This window comes from Aquarana catesbeiana, linkage group LG02, assembly GCF_042186555.1.
Source record: "Aquarana catesbeiana isolate 2022-GZ linkage group LG02, ASM4218655v1, whole genome shotgun sequence".
Classification (NCBI taxonomy): domain Eukaryota; kingdom Metazoa; phylum Chordata; class Amphibia; order Anura; family Ranidae; genus Aquarana; species Aquarana catesbeiana.
In genome coordinates, this window is record NC_133325.1 from 709,407,221 (window position 1) to 709,430,106 (window position 22,886).

At 44.3% G+C, this 22,886-nt stretch overlaps 1 protein-coding gene across 1 annotated transcript in view; it reads left to right on the top strand.

The window, feature by feature from the left end:
• CPOX (coproporphyrinogen oxidase) overlaps positions 1-16,916 on the top strand; it is a 32,785-nt gene extending 15,869 nt beyond the window's left edge. The window contains exons 4-7 of the mRNA XM_073616980.1: positions 7,148-7,289; positions 10,930-11,148; positions 13,179-13,283; positions 15,563-16,916. Of these exons, the coding sequence (XP_073473081.1) occupies positions 7,148-7,289; positions 10,930-11,148; positions 13,179-13,283; positions 15,563-15,650 (554 nt within the window). The 3' untranslated portion in view covers positions 15,651-16,916. The remainder of the gene's footprint in view (positions 1-7,147; positions 7,290-10,929; positions 11,149-13,178; positions 13,284-15,562) is intronic.
• The last annotated feature ends 5,970 nt before the right edge of the window (positions 16,917-22,886 follow it).

A 22,886-nucleotide genomic window follows, 5' to 3' on the forward strand; every position in this document is an offset into this window, starting at 1 on the left:
TAATTGGTATATATCAAATCCTTGAGGGATCAGTTTAAACAGGTGCTCAAGGTTATCCCTGTTCAGCAGGCCCAGGATCTGGCAAGCTCCTAGTAGCTTTATGTTGGCAATAGACGCTATGAGAGATTCTATCTTCAGGCCTCACGCCTTTCACTGGGCTGGTACATATGTATAGAATACTATGGTTGAAAATTTGGTCAGCCGAAGCATCATGGGGAAAAAAAAACAAACTCCTGGCTGGTTTTCCTTTTTGCGGTGAACGGCTGTTTGGGATATCTTGGAAAATTCATCCAAAGAGTTTCTAGTGGAAAGGTACCCCCTTTGCCATTTAAGAAAAGAAGTGAATGTATTTCATTTAAACAAGCTCCTTCTCCAGGGGCATCAGCCTTCAGGCAGCCACGACGGCTTCCGCTGTCAAGTTCAAGAGGTAATCCTCAGGGTCAAGCCCAGGGATAAAAGAAACCTACACACAAGATACTAAAGCCTCCTTATAAGGGGGTGCCCCTTCTCGCTTGGGGGGGGGGGCGGATTTCTGCAGTTCTCAAGGGTCTGGCAAAAAGAATGTCGAGACAGACGGGTGGCTTCTTCAATAGCTCTAGAGTACAATCTGGGGTTTCAAGAGTTCCCATCTCCTTGTATTCTCAGATCAAACGTTCCAGAGAAAAGAATATCTTTCTAGCATTGGACCATCCTTTGGCAAAGAGTGGTCATGCTGGTCCACATGAAAGAGCTGGGTTGAGGTTTTGTTTAACCACTTCAGCCCCGGAAGGATTTACCCCCTTCCTGACCAGAGCACTTTTTACAATTCGGCACTGCGTCGCTTTAACTGCTAATTGCGCGGTCATGCAATGCTGTACCCAAACAAAATTTGCGTCCTTTTCTTCCCACAAATAGAGCTTTCTTTTGATGGTATTTGATCACCTCTGCCGTTTTTTATTTTTTGCGCTATAAACGGAAAAAGACTGAAAATTTTGAAAAAAAATGATATTTTCTACTTTTTGTTATAAAAAAAATCCAATAAACTAAATTTTAGTCATACATTTAGGCCAAAATGTATTCGGCCACATGTCTTTGGTAAAAAAAAATGTCAATAAGCGTATATTTATTGGTTTGCGCAAAAGTTATAGCGTCTACAAACTAGGGTACATTTTCTGGAATTTACACAGCTTTTAGTTTATGACTGCCTATGTCATTTCTTGAGGTGCTAAAATGGCAGGGCAGTACAAACCCCCCCCAAATGACCCCATTTTGGAAAGTAGACACCCCAAGGAAATTGCTGAGAGGCATGTTGAGCCCATTGAATATTTATTTATTTTTTTTTTGTCCCAAGTGATTGACAAAAAAAAAAAAAAAATTTACAAAAAGTTGTCACTAAATGATATATTGCTCACACAGGCCATGGGCATATGTGGAATTGCACCCCAAAATACATTCAGCTGCTTCTCCTGAGTATGGGGATACCACATGTGTGGCACTTTTTGGGAGCCTAGCCGCGTACGGGGCCCCGAAAACCCAGCACCACCTTCAGGATTTCTAAGGGCATACATTTTTGATTTCACTCCTCACTACCTATCACAGTTTTGAAGGCCATAAAATGCCAAGATGGCACAACCCCCCCCCAAATGACCCCATTTTGGAAAGTAGACACCCCAAGCTATTTGCTGAGAGGCATGGTGAGTATTTTGCAGCTCTCATTTGTTTTTGAAAATGAAGAAAGACCAGAAAAAATATATATTTTTTTTTTTCAATTTTCAAAACTTTGTGACAAAAAGTGAGGTCTGCAAAATACTTACTATACCTCTCAGCAAATAGCTTGGGGTGTCTACTTTCCAAAATGGGGTCATTTGGGGGGGTTTTGTGCCACCTGGGCATTCCATGGCCTCCGAAACTGTGATAGGCAGTGAAGAGTGAAATCAAAAATTTACGGCCTTAGAAAGCCTGAAGGCGGTGCTTGGTTTTCGGGGTCCCGTGCGCGGCTAGGCTCCCAAAAAGTCTCACACATGTGGTATCCCCGTACTCAGGAGAAGCAACAGAATTTATTTTGGGGTGTAATTTCACAAATCCCCATGGCATGTTTGAGCAATATAACATTTAGTGACAACTTTGTGCAAAAAAAAAAAAAATTTGTCTCTTTCCCGCAACTTGTGTCACAATATAAAATACTCCATGGACTCGACATGCCTCTCAGCAAATAGCTTGGGGTGTCTACTTTCCAAAATGGGGTCATTTGGGGGGGGTTTGAACTGTCCTGGCATTTTATGCACAACATTTAGAAGCTTATGTCACACATCACCCACTCTTCTAACCACTTGAAGACAAAGCCCTTTCTGACACTTTTTGATTACATGAAAAAATTATTTTTTTTTGCAAGAAAATTACTTTGAACCCCCAAACATTATATATTATTTTAAAGCAAATGCCCTACAGATTAAAATGGTGGGTGTTTAATTTTTTTTTTCACACAGTAATTGCGCAGCGATTTTTCAAACGCATTTTTTGTGGAAAAAACACACTTTTTTAAATTTTAATGCACTAAAACACACTATATTGCCCAAATGTTTGATGAAATAAAAAAGATGATCTTAGGCCGAGTACATGGATACCAAACATGACATGCTTTAAAATTGCGCACAAACGTGCAGTGGCAACAAAATTAATACATTTTTAAAAGCCTTTACAGGTTACCACTTTAGATTTACAGAGGAGGTCTACTGCAAAAATTACTGCCCTCGATCTGACCTTCGCGGTGATACCTCACATGCATGGTGCAATTGCTGTTTACATTTGACACCAGACCGACGCTTGCGTTCGCCTTAGCGCGAGAGCAGGGGGGACAGGGGTGCTTTTTTTTTTTTTTTTTTTTTTTTTTTCTTTATTATTTTTTTGCTTTTTTATCTTATTTTTAAACTGTTCCTTTCATTTTTTTTTTTTTTTAAATCATTTTTATTGTTATCTCAGGGAATGTAAATATCCCCTATGATAGCAATAGGTAGTGACAGGTACTCTTTTTTTGAAAAAATTGGGGTCTATTAGACCCTAGATCTCTCCTCTGCCCTCAAAGCATCTGACCACACCAAGATCGGTGTGATAAAATGCTTCCCCAATTTCCCAATGGCGCTGTTTACATCCGGCGAAATTTAAGTCATAAAATGCTCGTAGCTTCCGGTTTCTTAGGCCATAGAGATGTTTGGAGCCACTCTGGTCTCTGATCAGCTCTATGGTCAGCTGGCTGAATCACCGGCTGCATTCTCAGGTTCCCTGTTGAGACAGGAGAGCCAGAGAAAAACACGGAAGACGGTGGGGGGGGGCATTCCCTCCCACTGCTTGTAAAAGCAGTCTAGAGGCTAATTAGCCGCTAGGATTGCTTTTACATGAAAGCCGACCGCTGGCTAAAAAGAATGATACCAAGATGATACCTAAACCTGCAGGCATCATTCTGGTATAACCACTCAAAGTCGTGAATGGCGTACCTGAAGACAAAAAAATGGTTAACAATAAAGCACAGTAAACGGTAAAGTATAAAAAATTGCATACCTGAAAAGCAAACATGATAAAACATAATAACAATAAAACATTGCAGAATAGAATACAGTAAAAAAGAGCAGAACAATAGAGAGAGAGAGAACAATGAAACGACAACTATTTTTTTTTATTTTTGTTTGTTTGTGTTTTTTTTTTTTTTTTACACTTTTTTTTTGTAACTGTAACTTTTATAACTGTAACCGGTTCCAGGTTCGGGTCTCTCAAAATGCGATGGCATCTTGGGAGACCCTGTGAAAGTGTGCCTAGTCTGTGCAATGCTGTACCCTACGCTAATACTCAACTAGTGAATGGTAGCGTTCAAAACATTCACCAATGCAAAAACCAGGATTGTCAGGACAGGAGGGACAATAATAGCGGGTGTCATGCCTATATCCGCGCTTGCTGCAGACACAACATCTTTTTTGGGGGGGGTTCGTTGGGTAGGGGTACTCGGGAGGACATAAAGAAAATGCCTCTCATGCAGCCGACTGCATTTGGTTGGGGATGTGAATGGGGGAAGTACGGGCGCTGCAGAAGCGGTGGGTTCCCAATTAGGATTGGCGAATGCAGCAGGAAGGGCATTATGGGCACGACGGGCCTGTGTTTGTCTTTTTGGTGGCAGCGGGACACTACTTGTGCTTTCCACCTCACCAGCTTGAACTGCACTTATGGGACTCGCCACGTCACCAAGTGTTACTGCAGTGCTGGTATGACCACGACCGGGGTGTACTAGGCCGCTGGTGCTTGCCAGTTCACCAAAACGCTACAAAAAAAAGTGACAGTGATCGATCGATACTGCACTTGGGTGGGCTGGGCTGGGCCGGGCGGAGGGGCAAAACGCAGGTGCTAGCAGGTATCTGGGCTGATCCCACTAACACTGCGTTTTTGGGAACCCTAAACTGCTGGGGACGCTAGTATAGATCTGATCTGATCGGATCAGATATTGATCCGATCAGATACTATACCACTAAGGGAGGTGTATGCTGCGTGTGTGGGTGTTAGCGGTACTGGCGCTAATCTGACGCTGCCTGGGGCTGGTGCTTGCCAGTTCACCAAAATGCTATCAAAAAAACTGTTAGCGATCGCAGGGATCAGGCCTGACTCTGCGAACGCTGCAGTTATGCGTTTAGTGTTTTGTAAGTGACAGTGACCGATCGATACTGCACTTGGGTGGGCTGGGCTGGGCCGGGCCGGGCGGAGGGGAAAAATGCAGGTGCTAGCAGGTATCTGGGCTGATCCCGCTAACACTGCGTTTTTGGGAACCCTAAACTGTTGGGAACGCTAGTATAGATCTGATCGGATCAGATATTGATCCGTTCAGATACTATACCACTAAGGGAGGCGTATGCTGCGTGCGTGGGTGTTCGCGGTACTGGCACTAATCTGACGCTGCCTGGGGCGACGCATATCACCGCCGGGCGATCAGGGGGCTAAACCTTTATTCGGTAATAAACGGCGGGTGCCCTGACACTATAAAAAATAAACGAACTAACCAGCGTCACCCGTAACAGTTATACCGTGATCAGTGGTGAAAGGGTTAACTAGGGGGCAATCAAGGGGTTAAAACATTTATTAGGTAGTATATGGGGGTCCCTGTCGCTATAAAACGCTGACAGCGAACCTAAATATTTACGTTCCTAACTAGCGTCACCAGTGGCACTAATACAGCGATCAGAAAAATGATCGCTTAGCGACACTGGCTACAGGGGTTGATCAAGGGGTTAAAACTTTATTAGGGGGGGTTAGGGGGGTACCCTAGACCTACAGGGGGATAACACTCACTGTCCTACCACTAACTGTCACAAACTGACACTATGCAGTAATCAGGAAAAAAAAAAAAAAAAAAAACCTGCTTGGTGTCAGTTTGTGACTGGGGGGGGATCGGGGGGCGATCGGGGGGGGATCGGGGGTGTTTAGTGTGCCTGGCATGTTCTACTGTGTTGTGTGTGTGAGTGTTGGTGCACTTACATGTCTTCTCTCCTCGGCGCTGGAACGGAAACTGCCGAGCCGAGGAGAGATGACATCACATCCTCTGCCTCTGTGTACTATACAGAGGCAGGGGATGTTTCTCATTGGCTGGGAGCGATCGCGAGGGGGGGGCCACGATCGGATGGTCTCCCCCTCGTCTCTCATCGCTCCCAACCAAATGCCGACCGCCGATGGCACCGGGGGGGGTCCGATCGGACCCCCCGCCCGCGGGAAGGCAATCACGTACCAGGTACGTGATTTTGCCTGCCTGTGCCGCTCTGCTCACGTATATAGGCGTGAGGCGGTCGGCAAGTGGTTAAACCCTTTTCACGGCAAAATCGAATGAGATGTCAAACCCATTCTGGATCTCAAGAATCTAAACTGATTTCTGAATATCCACTCTTTTTTTCGCATGGAGTCAATCCAATCAGTTGTCTCCATCCTACAAGGAGGAGAACTTTTGACGTCAAGGGTGCATACCTCCGTGGGCATATTTCCCCGCTCACCAGTAATATCTACTTTAAGGTAGAAAATCTTCATTTCTAAATGGATTCGACAAATGATCGTTCAAGCTTATGATTTAAAGAAGTAGTTTCTACCCTCTCAAATCAAAACTCACTCCTCTAGGGCTGTTAGTGCTCCGTGGGCAGTGCATCACTAAGCCTCCATGGCTCAAATCTGCAAGGCCGCAACTTGGTCTTCTATCCATACATTTACCAGATTCTATCAGGTGGGCACAGTGTACTGCAGGCAGCAGTATAACTCCTAGTCTCATGTTGCCCTAATTCTGTTGTCTCCCTCCCCTCAGTTGGTCTGGGACATCCCACATAGTGATTACTATGGCTCTGTGTCCCGTGATATACGGTTAAAGAAAATAGGATTTTTATAACGGCTTACCTGTAAAATCCTTTTCTTTTGAAGTACATCAGGGGGCACAGAGGTCCCGCCCCTCTTTCTAGTATACACGTGTATTGCTTTTCTACAAAACTAAGGTATTCCCGGTATGGGAGGGGTTATGTAGGGAGGCAACTTCCTGTTTAGGGTGTGCCAGTGTCAATCACCTGAAGGTGGCCTATAACCCACATAGTGATTACTATGGCTCTGTGTCCCGTGATGTACTTCAAAAGAAAAGGATTTTATAGGTAAACTGTTATAAAAATCATATTTTTTTTTTTTCTTTTACCTAGTTTGTCTATAGCCAGACATTACTGAATATCCAAAAAATGCCTGCTTCTTATTGGATGCAGTCACTGTTTGGCCAACAATTTCCCACTTGGCTCCTTTGACAAAAAGTAGATTAAAAAATTGACCTGTCGAGCCAAGTGGTGCTGACAGAGCTGCCTACAGCTTGAATTTCCATGGATTCATCAGGAGTCAAGTGAAATTTAAACCTTGTATGGCTTGCTTGGGAAAGGGTTTCTGACTTTGGTGTCCTTATCTCCTATTGTCTCATTGGGACAGAAAGTGACATGCAATATCCAGAGATGGACACAGACTTCAAAAAATACACCGACCTGGATCTTGGCCCTTCCCTGCTTTGTCCAAAACAAGAGTTTTGTGATTGCATAACCTTTTAACTTCCTCCAATTCTTGCCTTAAAAAGTGTGTTTTTTTTGTTTTTCCCATTGCTCATCACTCCTCATACTGTCTTCCTCAGGCACCAAGCAGTGGTGGTTTGGAGGTGGAACAGACCTGACCCCAACTTACCTGAACAAGGAGGATGTGCTGCATTTCCATCAGACTCTGAAGGAAGCCTGTGATAAACACAGCCCTGATTTCTATCCTAAGTTTAAGAAGTGGTATGTCTCTGGGTTTTTTTTTCCCCCGATTTGGAGAAATGCATATTGAGTGTCTAGATCTATATATTTCTTCTGATCAGGAATTCAACAAGAACATTTTTATATAAAAAAAGAGATGGATAGAGAGAGAGGAAAGGATGGATGGGGGGGGGGGGGGGAGATATCAATCTATATCTCTATATCCTGAATTATTCAGGATTAAAGGATTCCTTTTATTTTTATTATTTTTCTCAACACAACTTTGACCCAAAATTCTCATCTATTATTTATTTATTTATTTATTTATTTATTTAATATTGGTTGCAGTTGTAAAAATGTGTGAATCCATTTCTTTACAACCCAAAATAAGTGTGAATTTTGCTGGAGTGACATTTTATAAATAGGACCCCACAGTGTGCAGACATTATTTATGTGGGAATATAATCGGTTTCTGTCTGTAGTCCAGGGGTGCCCAGGCAACGTGTGGCCCACAACCTCAAACCAGGGAAGAGCATGCCCGGGGTCAGCAACCTGTTGACGATCTGGGTTTGCCGATCTGCCTCCCAGAGTGCAGGTGGCTTCAGAGGGAGCAGGAGCAGCATAAGCTCATGCTTCCTCTGTAGTGCTGGTTCCTGTCCAAAGCTGAGTAATGCCAAGTGCACTTTACCTCTAATCCTTACTGGCAGCCTAGAGAGGGATGGCAGCAGATGTAAGAGGAAAAGAAGGTCCGTATATTAACCGCATACGCTGGGCATATTGACACTTATAAAAGGGTTAACAACCAATAGGCTGCTTTCACACTGATTCACGGGTGCAGCACTGTGCATCTACAGCTTTTTTGCTGGTTAGCTGCTCTGAGCCCTAGACTTCTATTATATCCTGCATGTCAGAAAGTGCACCACACCTGCAAGATGTAATAGTAGGTAAACATCCAACAGTGATTGGACCCATGGAAATATGATGCTGATTGTTTGTTTAAAATCTTTATTATGCTACTCCAAAATTAAAAAAAAATCTAAATTCTGAATCATTTAATTTTATTGTGGCCCGCAACCCCTTTACCAAATTGCTTAAGTGGCCCTCGCTCTTCAAAAGATTGAGCACCCTTGGTGTAGTCGCTTCAGGGCAGGAACAAATTGCATCATGGGTAGCCACTTGGGATCTGCGTGCATCAGACTGAGTTTGTTTTGCCGAGCGTTTAGCCCGGTCACACCAGTGCGACTTGTCATCTGATATGATGGTTTCAATTTGCATGATAAGTCGCACCCTATTGTCCACAATGGAAGGGGTCGAATTGGCGCGACTCCGAATCCATCAGTGTTGCACCGATTAAAAAAAAAATAGTTCCTACACTACTTTTTTGCAAGTTCAGGTGTGACTTGCATAGACATCTGTGCATGAAGTCACACAGATGTCTTCCAAGTAGCACCTGTAGTCGCACTGACGTTCGGCTTTGAAATCGTGCAGGTGAAGTCGCACAATTTCAAATCCGCTTTTGGTGTGACTGAGCTCTCAAGGACAAAAGCACCCATTGGGCTGCTGCTTGTAGTATTCATCAATAAGCCCAATAAGCATCAGTTGTTGTGGGGTGGCCATGCTGAGCCTAATCTGATGCAGGTGAGGTTCTTAGTCATCTGGCTCTTAGGCTCCATTCACACTAGCGCGTTTTTTGATGCATTTTGCATTTTGCAGAAATGCACGGGAATTTTTTAACATGGGTTCCTATGGAACATGTTCACATCAATGCTTTTTTGTTTCTCTGCATTTTTGGAAAGGGTCAGGGACTTTTTTTCATGCAAAATGCAGCGTTTTGCATGTAATAGAATTCAATGGACAAGCATCAAAAACGCAAGTGCGCCGTTTTTGCGCCGTTTTTGCGCCGTTTTTGCGCCGTTTTTGCGCCGTTTTTGCGCCGTTTTTGCGCCGTTTTTGCCGGGTTTTTTTTAGATTGAAAAAAAAAAAAAACGCAAATCGTGGCAAAAACGCTGCTCAAAAACGTGGCAAGCATGAAAAAAAAACCTCAAAAAACGCTCAAAAGCAACATGCATAGGTGTGAATCGAGCCTTAAGTGGCCATTTTGACTGCTGTGATCTGTCATTTCTGCAGCACTTCAAAAATGAAATGAATGGAACAAGTCATGTGGCTTACCAACTTCCACTTTGCAACCATAGACATAACTTCATTCATTCCAGCCAAATCTCCTTTCTATGATAAACATCTTGTATGTGGTGTCTTAACTGTGTATAACACACATGCTGGAGCTCTTAGATAAAGAGGGTGCGTTGGTGCGGTCTGATCTGACAGGGGGCATTCTTCCACTATCAGCAAACACACAGTGTGCTCACGAGTGCATTTCTATCCATTCTGCTTACCTGGGTAACTTTTAGCTATTTTTTTTTTTTTACAACTGCCAGGACGATCGAAAAAAAACACTTTGAATTGTTTACCATTGGATTTGGCTTATGTTTTACAATTTTTTTTATATGAAGAACTCTGTCCTGTACAGTGCCTAAAGTCTTCTTTTTTTCTTCTCCTTTCTTCTTAGTCTTCTTTCTTCTTTCTTATTTTTTCTTTCTTTTCCTTTTTTTTTTTTTTTTTTTTTTTTTTCTTTCTTCCTCTTTCTCAAATTTTCAGGATTTTTTTTTTTTTTTTTTTTTTTTATAATACTCCTACTTACCTAGGTGGATGCTGCATCTGTCCCCACCTCCGTCACCTCCTAAGACTGAGAACCGAGCGATCTAACACCGGCGATCGCTTGTTTTATAGAACTCCCCAAGTAGAGAGCCAGTGACAGTCATTCACTGGCTCTCTGCTCCTGCGCTCACTGGAGGGTTGTGGAGGGACAGGAGTGGCCAGTTAAAGTGGAGGGCCACCCTAAAATAAAAAATTGCATCAAAAATCTTAAAATGTAAAAAAAAAAAAAAAAACCATTTGAAAAAAAAAATTTTTTTTTTTAAGTTACCTAAAACCCTTGTTGATAGGCATCTTCCTATGCCGCGGCGCTTCCTCTTCTTCGGCGAGCGGCCCCGTTGCCTTCTGGGAACTGTGTCCTCCAGAAAACAACGGGGCCATTCACAAAGCGCCGCGCGACTCGCGCATGCGCAGTAGGAAACGGGCAGTGAGGCCGCACTGCCTGTTTCCCTTCGTTAAGATGGAGGCCCCGGCGGCCGATCCGATGGACGGATCGGCCTCGGGGGGCCGACATCGTGGGCTCGCTGGACAGGTAAGTTTCCTTATTAGAAGTCAGCAGCATTGTTTGTAGCTGCTGACTTAAAAAAAAAAAATATTGCGACCGGAACCCCCCTTTAAGGCTCTCAGTAGCTTGCCAAGTATGTGGGAAGTGAGAGGACAACTTTCCAATGTGAGGTAGAGAATGTAATCTGCCGTCTCTATATACCCATTGAGTAGCTGACTCAATTGAACCTTTTAGGGGTTAAACAAAAATTGAGATTACATATTGCGCACACACACATCTGTGATTCTCCTACCTTTAATTTTTGAACTATTGAATCATCATTCTGGCTCTGGTGTGACTATCCACAATATTTTTATTTTTGCCAAGAGCTGCACCCACCCCGAATCCCCCCCCCCACATAACTCTCTTTTAATATTTGTAGACTCAGTAAAAGTGCCTGGTGTTTTAACACACATGTCCTTGTAGGTGTGATGACTATTTCTTCATCCAGCACCGTGGAGAACGCAGAGGAGTTGGAGGAATCTTCTTCGATGATCTGGACTCTCCATCTAGGGGGGAACTCCTCCAGTTTGTAGAGAGCTGTGCCAAAGCTGTAGTGCCGTGTTATGTCCCTATAGTGATGAAGCACAAGAATGACCCCTTCACCCCAGAGGAGAAACAGTGGCAGCAGCTGAGAAGGGGACGGTAAGTAAACTTATACCTAATTGCACTAAACTAAACTTTCTTGTTAATAATTTGCTTAGAGGAGTTTTCTGATTCTGCCAAATATATTTAACAAAAAACTGACTTCAAGTACAGCGACGAGGAAAAAAAAGAAGTATTTGATCCCCTGCTGATTTTGTATGTTTGCCCACTGACAAAGAAATGATCAGTCTATAATTTTAATGGTCGGTTTATTTTAACAGTGAGAGAATAACAAAAATATCCAGAAAAACACATTTCAAAAAAGGTTATTTGATTTGCATTTTAATGAGTGAAATACATATTTAATTCCCTATCAATCAGCAAGTTTTCTGGCTCCCAGGTGTCTTCTATACAGGTAACGAGCTGATATTAGGAGTACTCTCTTAAAGGGAGTGCTCCTAATCTCAGCTTGTTACCTGTATAAAAGGCACCTGTCCGCAAAAGCAATCAGATTCCAATCTCTCCACCATGGCCAAGACCAAAGAGCTACCAAGGATGTCAGGGACAAGATTGTAGACCTACACAAGGCTGGAATGGTCTACAAGACCATCGCCAAGCAGCTTGGTGAAAGGGTGACAGCAGTTGGTGCGATTATTTGCAAATGGATGAAACGCAAAATAACTGTCATTCTCCCTCAGTCTGGGGCACCATGCAAGATCTCACCTCGTGGATTTTCAATGATCATGAGAATGGTGAGGAATCGGCCCAGAACTACACTGGAGAATCTTGTCAATGATCTCAAGGCAGCTGGGACCATGGTCACCAAGAAAACAATTGATAAATCACTATGCTGTGACTGAAATCCTGCAGCGCCGGCAAGGTCCCCCTGCTCAAGAAAGCACACATACAGGCCCGTCTGAAGTTTGCTAATGAATATCTGAATGATTCAGAGGAGAACTGGGTGAAAGTCTTGTGGTCAGATGATGCCAAAAGAGCTTGATTTTAGTCTCAACTCAACACGCCGTGTTGTCGAGGAGGAGGAGGAATGCTGCCTATGACCCCAAGAACACCATCCCCACCATCAAACATGCAGGTGGAAACATTTATGCTTTGGGGGTGTTTTTCTGTTAAGAGGACAGGACAACTTCACATCAAAGGGACGATGGACGGGGCCATGTACCGTCAAATCCTGAGTGACCATCTCCGTCCCTCAGCCAGGGCATTGAAAAGGTCTTGGATTGGTATTCCAGCATTACAATGACCCAAAACACATGACCAAGGCAAAAAAGGAGTGGCTCAATAAGAAGCGCATTAAGCTCCTGGAGTGGCCCAGCCAGTCTCCAGATGTTAATCCCATAGAAAATATGTGGAGGGAGCTGAAGGTTCGAGTTGCCAAACGTCAGCCTCAAAACCTTAATGACTTTGAGAGGATCTGCAAAGGAGTGGGACAAAATCCCTCCTGAGATGTGTGCAAACCTGGTGGCCAACTACAAGAAATGTCTTACCTCTGTCAACAAGGGATTTGCCACCAAGTACAAGTCAAGTTTTGCGAAGGGGTTTTTTTTTTTTTTTTTTTTTATGGATATTTTTGTTCTGTCTCTCACTGTTAAAATCTATCATTAAAATGTATAGCCTGATCATTTCTTTGTCAGTGGGTAAACCTACAAAATCAGTAGGGGATCAAATACTTTTTTTTTCCCTTCACTATAAGTTGTAGTGATTTGAAGATTTTTCAGTTTCTTCAGGAAAACTCTTAACTGGAAGAGCAGTCATTGCCCACTGCTATCCTGCCTGATCTGAAGCTAGTTTGTTTGTGCCCCCTATGTTATGACTGCAATGTGCTGAGCTTAAAGCCCAACTCTAGTTAAATCTGCCATTGGCACTTCCAGAACTACAGACAAGAGAATCTGCTAATACGATGTCAGTCTGTCACTTTGCTTCTGTCACTCCACAAGAGGGCATTTTAATGGTTTTCAGTGGCACATGCAGGGGTGCAAATGTGTTATTTGTTTTGTAGGCAGTCACTTGCTTCCATTTTAAAATGTGTGTTCTAGTCGCTTTTAATGATTTAATGGTGATATTTACCATAGATATGTGGAGTTCAATCTCGTCTATGACAGAGGTACCAAGTTTGGCCTTGCAACTCCTGGCTCAAGGATAGAGAGCATTCTGATGTCCCTGCCATTGACTGCCAGGTAAAGATTTTGTATTGTATTACTTTTGTTAAATGGGTAAATCCAATTTCTTGATGTCCTAGATAGAGCTATACCTGATCATCATAACCTCTCGGCAATTAAACTCCACAACAAAAGGCTTCAGTATGACGGTCTAAACAAGTGCCAAATCCTGCTATGTAATGCACGATTTTAGTAAAGTCCACAAAAGTCCTTTACATTCTAAGTGAGCCAAATCCTTTGTGTCTCATGTGCTCTCCCTCCCAGACATTGCAGCTCATGGTGGAAGGGTTTCAGCAACGGGCAGTGCTGCCAATATAGAAAGCTGTAGGAAGGTCTGTGGCCAGGTGTTGACTGTAAGCTACAGGTTTGTGAATTGGCAGTGACCATGCAGATAACTACTCCCCCTGCACTTTTTTTTTTTCCTCCCACTGTTCAAGCAGGCTCAGCCTATATGAGAGTGGCAACTCTGCTGTAAATGCTGGAGCTTTGCAGAATTGTTGCCAGACTATTACAGTAAGCTGCATCAGATGGACTTGACTGACAGGATCAACATTTTATAATGAAGTACTGAAGCACATATATGTGCGGCCATATTTACTTTTTAAAAATGGGGTCTAAAGAGTTACTAATGGATCACTGAAGCATCATTTCAGAATGGCTTTCCAGAGTTTGCACATGCATCACAGTATGTGAAATTCTATTCTTGCTAATTTGGTCTTTCATGTATGGGGGAATGTTGCGCTTTGTTTAGCGCTGAAGGCGATGGTTGGTGCTATGGTGGTCCATACTAGAACACTAATAGCGAATTGTTGCTGAATTTTCTTTTTGGTTCCATTAATACACTTTTTAAAGAAGTCTAGCCGAAGCTATTTTGTCTATACTTCTCCTGTAGGTCAAAGGAGTGTAACTCCTTCTGCACTCCTGTGACCTGTTTCCAGCCGACAACAGTCTACAGTCGACTGTTGTCACTCAGCTGGTTTAGGCTCGAAAGATCCCGACCACATGGTTGGGATCCACCCAGATGCCTAGACTGGCACATAGGTCAGCCTCTCGATCTGCTAAGAGCCTGAGCCAGCTGCTCCTGCCCCCTCTATAGCCGAGCGCTCCAGTAAGCTCTGGAGGGGCAGAGCAAAGAGTCAGTGACTGATAGTCACGGCTCTCTGTTCAAAACGGAGGGGAGAACTAAGCAGTCAGCGGTGTCTGATTGCTCAGTTCCCACTGCAGAGCCGGTGGGGGGGCAGATGCATCATCCACCTAGGTGAATATAAATGTTTAGTCCATACTTCTCTTCTAGCATAACCTAGTCATGAGAGAAAGATGGAGGCTGCCATTTGCTGTTCTTATTCTGAAAATGTTAGTTGCCTGACTATTCTCCTGACCCTCCTGGCATCAATAGTTTCCCTGGCTCATATATGTAGATTAGGAATGTCAGTCTTTATTTGCATACTTGACATCAAAAGTATTGAGGTCCCATGACAGCCTGAGCTGTTCCCTCTGTAAACATTTCCTTTTTAAGGCACGCCATAGAGGATTTGTGTGTATGTCTCCCCCCGAACGCCCCACCCCCATCCCCGCGCCGCGGCTGTCACTGGCCCTTCAATCTCCTGGGACCGGTCACGTGTCCCAGATTGACAAGAGGGAGGGGAGAGAGGCAATCTTCCTTCCTGTGCCGAGGGAATTGACGTCAGGAGCCCAGACACCGAAGGAGGCAGACTACGAGGGACCCCCTAGCAACAGGCATTTAGAGGTGAGTAAAAAAAAAAAAAAATTCTCCAAATGTTTTTTTTTTTTTTTTTTTTTTTTTTTTTTTTTTGGAGTTGGAACTCCACTTTAAGGCTGCATTCGCACCTTGGCGTTTTGAATTGCCACTATTCTGCCCACGATTTCAAAAACGCTCTGGTAAAATGACAAATCGCACAAAGCGAATTTCAGATGCCATTCATTTTAATAGCACCTAAAAACGTGGTTCTGCTGCGATTTGTCTCTCTGCAATCATGGCAAGCGGCAAGGTGTGAAGCTCACCTTTTTAAAAAGCTCCTGATCCTTTTTTGGGTGTCCAAGCTTCGCACAAAGTAGTTTGCCGCGATTGCAGTGCAATTTATTTGTTTATATTTTTTTATTTTTTTCCATTTAAGCAGAGTGTTTTGAAATTGCCGGCAGAATTACGGTGATTCTGCCCGCTATTCAAAAACCCACGTGTGAATGCAGCCTAAAGCTGAAGGGAGTATACTATAAAGCTTCCAATAACTTTTATTTATTTTTTCCATGTAGTAAATTTAATCTGTTTCTTTCCTTAGATGGGAGTACAATCATGTACCACCTCCAGAGTCACGGGAAGCTGAAATCCTTGGTATTCTGCGAGAGCCCAAGGACTGGGTGCATTGATGTCATCAAGAAGATGTTCGCTTATCTCATTCCCTACTTTATTCCACTGGTGCCTTGAAACAGAACTTCTGGCAAACAACTAAATGCAATTTGAATGTAATTTTACTTATAACCTGCCAATTTTTCATTGTGCATAGCCAGTCTTGTACTTTTATAATGTATGTAGCATGGCTGTTCTAGTCTTCAGGGCACCCCTTATCAGTCCTCTGTTTGACCACTGGCATTACAATTAAAAAAAAAAAAAAATCCCTTTTTGTCACCTAAAGCCATGTTTATGTGACGCTCCAATGCAGAGACCTCTCTCTTCGTTTTCCAGGAGGTGGGTTTCCACGTTGCTGCCTACACTTCCTGTTTGCTGTCCAGTGGGGGGAGGGTCCTCCCAGGATTGAGGAGGAGTCTACAGTGGTGTAGGTCAACACAGGACTTTCAGAAACTGTTGCAAGCATATCTGCAGTTACCTTCACCTAGAAAGTGCTGCTGAGTGACCTGGGGATGGAGAGGGATGTAAATTATTGTGCTTTAACTGTGTATTAAGAGGTTTGCCTGGCGTTCAACTTTAAAGTGATCGAGTTTTGCTGCTGGATGAATCCTGCTGCCTTCATCCATACATTCTGTCCCTGGAAGTCTTTACAATTCTGAGCATGGTTTGCGTAATTTGAGGACCTCACATATATTGGGGGGGGGGGGGGGGTTGTTTTTATGACTGCACTATGCGTTATAGACTACAATATTGTAAAATTAGATCAGTTCTTTGTGGTATGCTGTATACATGAAAATATTTTTTATTTATTTTTTTTGTGCATTCACTTTTACATGGGGAGAACTAGCAGTGTCTAGTTTCAGGGCTGCAATTGAATGCAGCAAATTAAGTGGTATTGTCCACAAAATCTTGTGCTGCAGTATACAGATTCTGTATTACATTTTTTCTACAGTAGCTGAACTACTGTACAAAGTGGATAGAAAAACCTGGATAGAAATCTTGTGTTAACCTTATAACCTTATAATGGTTAGATTATTTTTGGGCTATCTTTTTTCGATATGCTTGTATTGTATTAAAAGTTGATGCACAAAAAAAAAAAAAAAAAAATCTGCTGCTTATTAGTAATTTACAGCATGCCAAATTTATCTGGTAGAAATCTGAGCTTTTTATTTTTTTAAACCTCCAAAATACTTGAGTTTCAATTGTATGGTGCCTTTGCATCCACAGTGCGAATGAAGAGCTTGCTGTTTTGTAATGCTTGTTTTTTTTTTTTTTTTTTTTATATTCCCAATAATATTACGATCATGCAAGGGTCATCCCTGGATGTGCATTAGTTCCCTGTGAACTGCTCTTTTACTTGATTGTATTACTATTTTATTTGTGATCAGGAGACTGATTGAAATGTGAAGATTCAATGGATATTTTGTACCTTTTTTGTATTCATAATTACACATGAGGTAGAGCTACAGTGTTCTAAATAAATCACTATTTTCCTGACAAACAAAACTACTTTTCCTTTTACTATGCACTGCAGCCACACTAGTCCCAAATAAAATGTCTTGACACAAGAAATTATTGTTAAAGTGTACATGTGGGCATACTAAAAGATGGGCACACTAATCTGATATGTGGGTTTCATAGAAGGGACCTGTTGGCAACTAGCACACCCCAGCGTGTTACAATTGGATAGTGAAACTGCCAATCAGTGGGTGGGGGGGGCAGGATTTTGGCCAGAACCAGCAACCACAGCTGCTGCTTGTATATCAAAACACCCCAATGTATAGGGCACCTGGGGTGCTTTAGAGGAACCAGTTGCAATCGAGCAGTTTTTTTTTAATGTTCATGTTTAACTCCCAAAGAACCTGTTGGGCATAGCATTTGTCATTTCTGAATATGCAAACCTCCAAGCTGTCATACTGATCACTCCTTAGGTTGTTGGCCTGGAAAAATTGTGTGTGTGTATACAAGTGAGTACGCCACTCATGTTTGTAAATATTTTCTCTTTTCATGTGACAACACAGAAGAAATGACACTTTGCTATAATGTAAAGTAGTGAGTGTACAGCTTGTATAACAGTGTAAATTTGCTGTCCTCTCAAAATAACTTAACACACAGCCATTAATGTCTAAACCGCTGGCAACGAAAGTGAGTACACCCCTAAGTGAAAATGTCCACATTGGGCCCAAAGTGTCAATATTTTGTGTGGCCACCATTATTTTCCAGCACTGCCTTAATCCTCTTGGGCATGGAGTTCACCAGAGCTTCACAAATTGCCACTGGAGTCCTCTTCCACTCCTCCATGAAGACACCACAGAGCTGGTGGATGTTAGAGACCTTGCGCTCCTCCACCTTCCGTTTGAGGATGCCCCACAGATGCTCAATAGGGTTTAGGTCTGGAGATATGCTTGTCCAGTCCATCATATTTACCCTAAGCTTCTTTAGCAAGGCAGTGGTCTTCTTGGAGATGTATTTGGAGCCATTATCATATTGGAATACTGCCCTGCGGCTCAGTCTCTGAAGGTAGGTAATCAGTATGTCACAGTACATGTTGGCATTCATGGTTCCCTCAATGAACTGTAACTCCCCAGTGGCGACAGCACTCATGCAGCCCCAGACCATGACACTCCCACCACCATGCATGACTGTAAGCAAGACACACTTGTCTTTGTACTCACCTGGTTGCTGCCACACACGCTTGACACCATCTGAACCAAATAAGTTTATCTTGGTCTCATCAGACCACAGGACATGGTTCCAGTAATCCCATGTGCTTAGTCTGCCTGTCTTCAGCAAACTGTTTGCAGCCTTTCTTATGCATCATCTTTAGAGGCTTCCTTCTGGGACGACAGCCATGCAGACCAATTTGATGCAGTGTGCGGCATATGGTTTGAGCACTGACGGGTTGACCCCCACCCCTTCAACCTCTGCAGCAATCATACGTCTATTTCCCAAAGATAATCTCCGGATATGATGCTGAGCACATGCACTCATCCTCTTTGGTCGACCATGGCGAGGCCTTTTCGGAGTGGAACCTGTCCTGTTAAACCGCTGCATGGTCTTGGCCATCGTGCTGCAGCTCAGTTTTAGGGTCTTGGAAATCTTCTTATAGCCTAGACCAGGGATATGCAATTAGTGGACCGCCAGCTGTTGCAGAACTACAAATCCCATGAGACATGGCAAGACCCTGACAGCCACAAGCATGGCATCCAGTGACAGAGGCATGATGGGACATGTAGTTTTGCAACAGCTGGAGGTCTGCTAATTGCATATCCCTGGCCTAGACCATCTTTATGTAGAGCAACAATTCTTTTTTTTTTTTTCCCCAGATCCTCATAGAGCACTTTGCCATGAGGTGCCATATTGAACTTCCAGTGACCAGTATGAGAGAGTGAGAGCGATAACACACCTGCTGACCATTCACACCTGAGACCTTGTAACACTAATGAGTCATCTGACGCTGGGGTGGGAAAATGGCTAATTGGGCCCAAATTGGACATTTTCACTTAGGGGTGTACTCACTTTTTTGTTGCCAGCAGTTTAGACATTCACCTGATGTGCTCTGGGCCTTCCACCCGGGAAACCTGCTCCGCTCCCTAACCCATGTGCTGCTCTGGCTCCGCCGCACAAGCGATGCCCACCCCACACCACTCCAAACCAATGCTGCTCATCCCGCTCCCTAGCAGCCATGTACACAGGAGCAGGGGATGACAGATACTGTATGCTGATCTGGAGGCAGAGACTGTACCGTGCCGGCGGTGTATTTTAATGCTGGCTGCCTGTTGTACCCGCCCAGCTGGTGGCTGCAACACTGAGGCTGAGAGGTAATGCCATTACTGGGCACCAGATAGCGATACTTTTCTTCTTATACAGACAGTGGTGTCACCCGGTGTGGTAAAACATGGTGTGTCCCCCCTCTAAGTATAGACAGCCCCCGCCCTCAAGACAAACCACCCCCTCCTCCATCAGTACAGACCCCCCTCAGGATAAATCCCCCCCCCTCTATCGGTACAGACCCCACTCAGGATAAATCCCCCCCCCCCTCCATCATTATAGACTGCCCTCAGGATAAATTCCCCCCCCCCGCCCCCATCAGTACAGACACCCCCTCCTCTCATGCACCTTGGTGGCAGGCTGAGAAAGGATTCAGTGTGCAGCCGCCCGGAGAGTTGCTTGCTCAGACTCTTCAGGCGGCCCGCTTGTGACAGGTCAGGAGGCAGCCGCAGCAGCAGTGAGAATGAGGGAGTCTCATGCAGGGCTAGCATGGCACCAGCACGTTCCAGCTGAAGAGCCCTGCCTGCAGGACCCTTCGCACAATGTCATTATTACGCTCAGAGACTACAGACATGGTACAGGAGATGGTCAGAGACTGGGGATATGGTACAGGAGATGGTCAGAGACTGGGGATATGGTACAGGAGATGGTCAGAGACTGCGGACATGGTACAGGAGATGGTCAGAGACTGCAGACATGGTACAGGAGATGGTCAGAGACTGGGGACATGGTACAGGAGATGGTCAGCGACTGCAGACATGGTACAGGAAGTAGTCAGAGACTGCGGACATGGTACAGGAGATGGTCAGAGACTGCGGACATGGTACAGAAGATGGTCAGAGAATGCAGACATGGTACAGGAAGTAGTCAGAGACTGCAGACATGGTACAGGAGATGGTCAGAGACTATGGACATATGATACAAGAGATGGTCAGAGATTGCAGACATGATACAGGAGATGGTCAGAGACTGAGTTCCCCCGGCCCACTTCACTTGTCAGCTTCAATTTTTACTGTCCTGTCCCTCAGTCACAGTGCCCGGCCCCAACTTGTGTCACCTTCTATTCCAGTTATCCATCTTATTCCATTTCCTCACCTGAGTGGTGGTGGTCCAGGGTCCCTCAACAACAGTCAGGCAGGAGAAGTCGGGCACTGCCGCTGCGGGCACTGGCAGCCGTGGAATCGGATGGATCTCTGAGCTGGGTAGCGTGGCTCTCTCTCTCTCTCTGGCTTCTGCCCAGCACACTCCTCTTTTTTTGTCTTGTAGCACTCCTTCAGCTTTTTTTCCAGGCTGCAGTCTCTCAATCTCCCTCTTGATCGAGCTGTAGCCTCCTTCCTGTAGAAAATGGGACCGCCAATCTTCGGGAGTCGGGACTACATGTCCCATTAAGCACTCCTCTCCTAGTCACCTTTGATTGACCTTCTGTTGTGGCCAAGGGGGAAGAAACGGAGCGGGCGGGAAACATGGTGAAAGCTGCCATATTTTCTCCCTGACAGGAGAAGGGGGGGGGGGCGAGCGGGGGAAACCTCTGACAGCCCACAGCTCGCCTTTCCCCTGTCACAGCGCCGCCAAGTTCTCTGCTGGACTGAGCGGGGAAAAGAGCCCGCAGTCACAGTACACTGATGGGGGGGCTTGATGGTGTCACACCACTGGCGGGTGGCACCCGGGTTCGAGCCCACAGCACCCCCATAGCGATGCCACTGTTGAATGTAACAGTGCTGATCCGATCCCTGATTCCGGGGGGGGGGGGGGGGGGGAATTTGACAGGATTGGGGACATATAGAGGTGGGGGCGGAGCCTATGGATCCACCGGGACCCATGGTAGGGCTGGCCCTGCATATACTGTATATGTGTATAGATAGAAATATAAAAAGTCTAAACACCCATGTTAAAATGTCAGGTTTCTGTGATGTAAAAAAAGAGAAAAAAGAAAAATAATTTCAGAACTTTTTCCACCTTTTAGGCTGGGTTCACACTAGAACACGCAGCGGCTCACAGCAGGAGTCCGGTGCGTGTCTCCATTCACCGTTTCAGGTCTGATTTTAGTCTGAATCTGGACTTGAAACGGTCCAAAAGACGCACAGGACTCCTGTGCAATTCGAACCGGAGCGCTGTGAAGATGTGAGAATCGGCTCCATAGAGGGCCAGTCACAATCTCCTGCTATGTGAATTGCATGCAGTGAAACCCACATCCAATTTGTACTAGTGTGAACCCAGCCTTAATGTGACCTAGAAACTGTACAATTCAGTTGAACAACAAACTGAAATCTTTTAGGTGGAGGGAAGTAAAAATAAACTAAAATAATATGGTTGCATAAGTGTGTGCACCCTTAAACTAATACTTTGTTGAAGCACTTTTTGCTTTTATTACAGCACTCAGTCTATTTGGGTATGAATATATCAGCATGGTACATCTTGACTTGGCAATATTTGCCCACCCTTCTTTGCAAATACACCCCAAATCTGTCAGATTACTGGGGCATCTCCTGTGCACAGCCCTCTTCAGATCACCTCACAAATTTTCAATCAGATTCAGGTCTGGGCTCTGGCTGGGCCATTCCAAAACTTTAATCTTCTTCTGGTGAAGTCATTCCTTTGTTGATTTGGATGTATGCTTTGGGTTGTTGTCATGCTGAAAGATGAAGTTCCTTTTCAAGTTCAGCTTTTTAGCAGAAGCCTGAAGGTTTTGTGCCAATATTGACTGCTATTTGGAACTGTTCATAATTCCCTCTACCTTGACTAAGGCCCCTGTTCCAGCTGAAGAAAAACTGCCCCAAAGCATGATGCTGCCACCACCACCACCATGCTTTACGGTGGGTATGGTGTTCTTTTGGTGATGTGTAGTGTTGTTTTTGTGCCAAACATATCTTTTGGAATTATGGCCAAAAATGTCAACCTTGGTTTCATCAGACCATAACACATTTTCCCACATGCTTTTGGGAAACTTTAGCCAGGCTTGGATTAGGGCTGCGCGATTAATCGTTCAATATCGCGATTCTACCCCCCTCGTAATCTTAACACAGCATTTCAGCCATTCAGAGAGTTCTCTGCTCAAGCCCACAGCTGTCAAAAAAAAAGAAAACAGGCAGCCTGCCAAGTTTATCACAACATCGCTAAGTGCTGGTTCACACAGCGACTTAACTGCCTGACAAGTTGCGTTCCATGCATTGCAATGGAACCATTCTAATAGGAGCTAGTTAAGTCGATCTGACTTAGAAAAAGGTTCCTGTTAAACTTTGAGGTGAATTCGGAGCGGCTTGCATTGACTCCTTTACAGAAGTCATTTTGCAAGCCGCGCTGTATGGAGCAGCACGAGAGTCGGGTGACTTTGAAGCCGCTCCTGTGTGAACCAGCACTTAGGCGGAGATAAACATTGTAACGTTTCGTTCTTTCAGATCAAAGGAATGAACTTCTGTCTGTAAATGAGGGCAGTTTAACCACTTAGACTAAACCTTTTTCTGACATGTTGCTTATAAGTTAGAGGA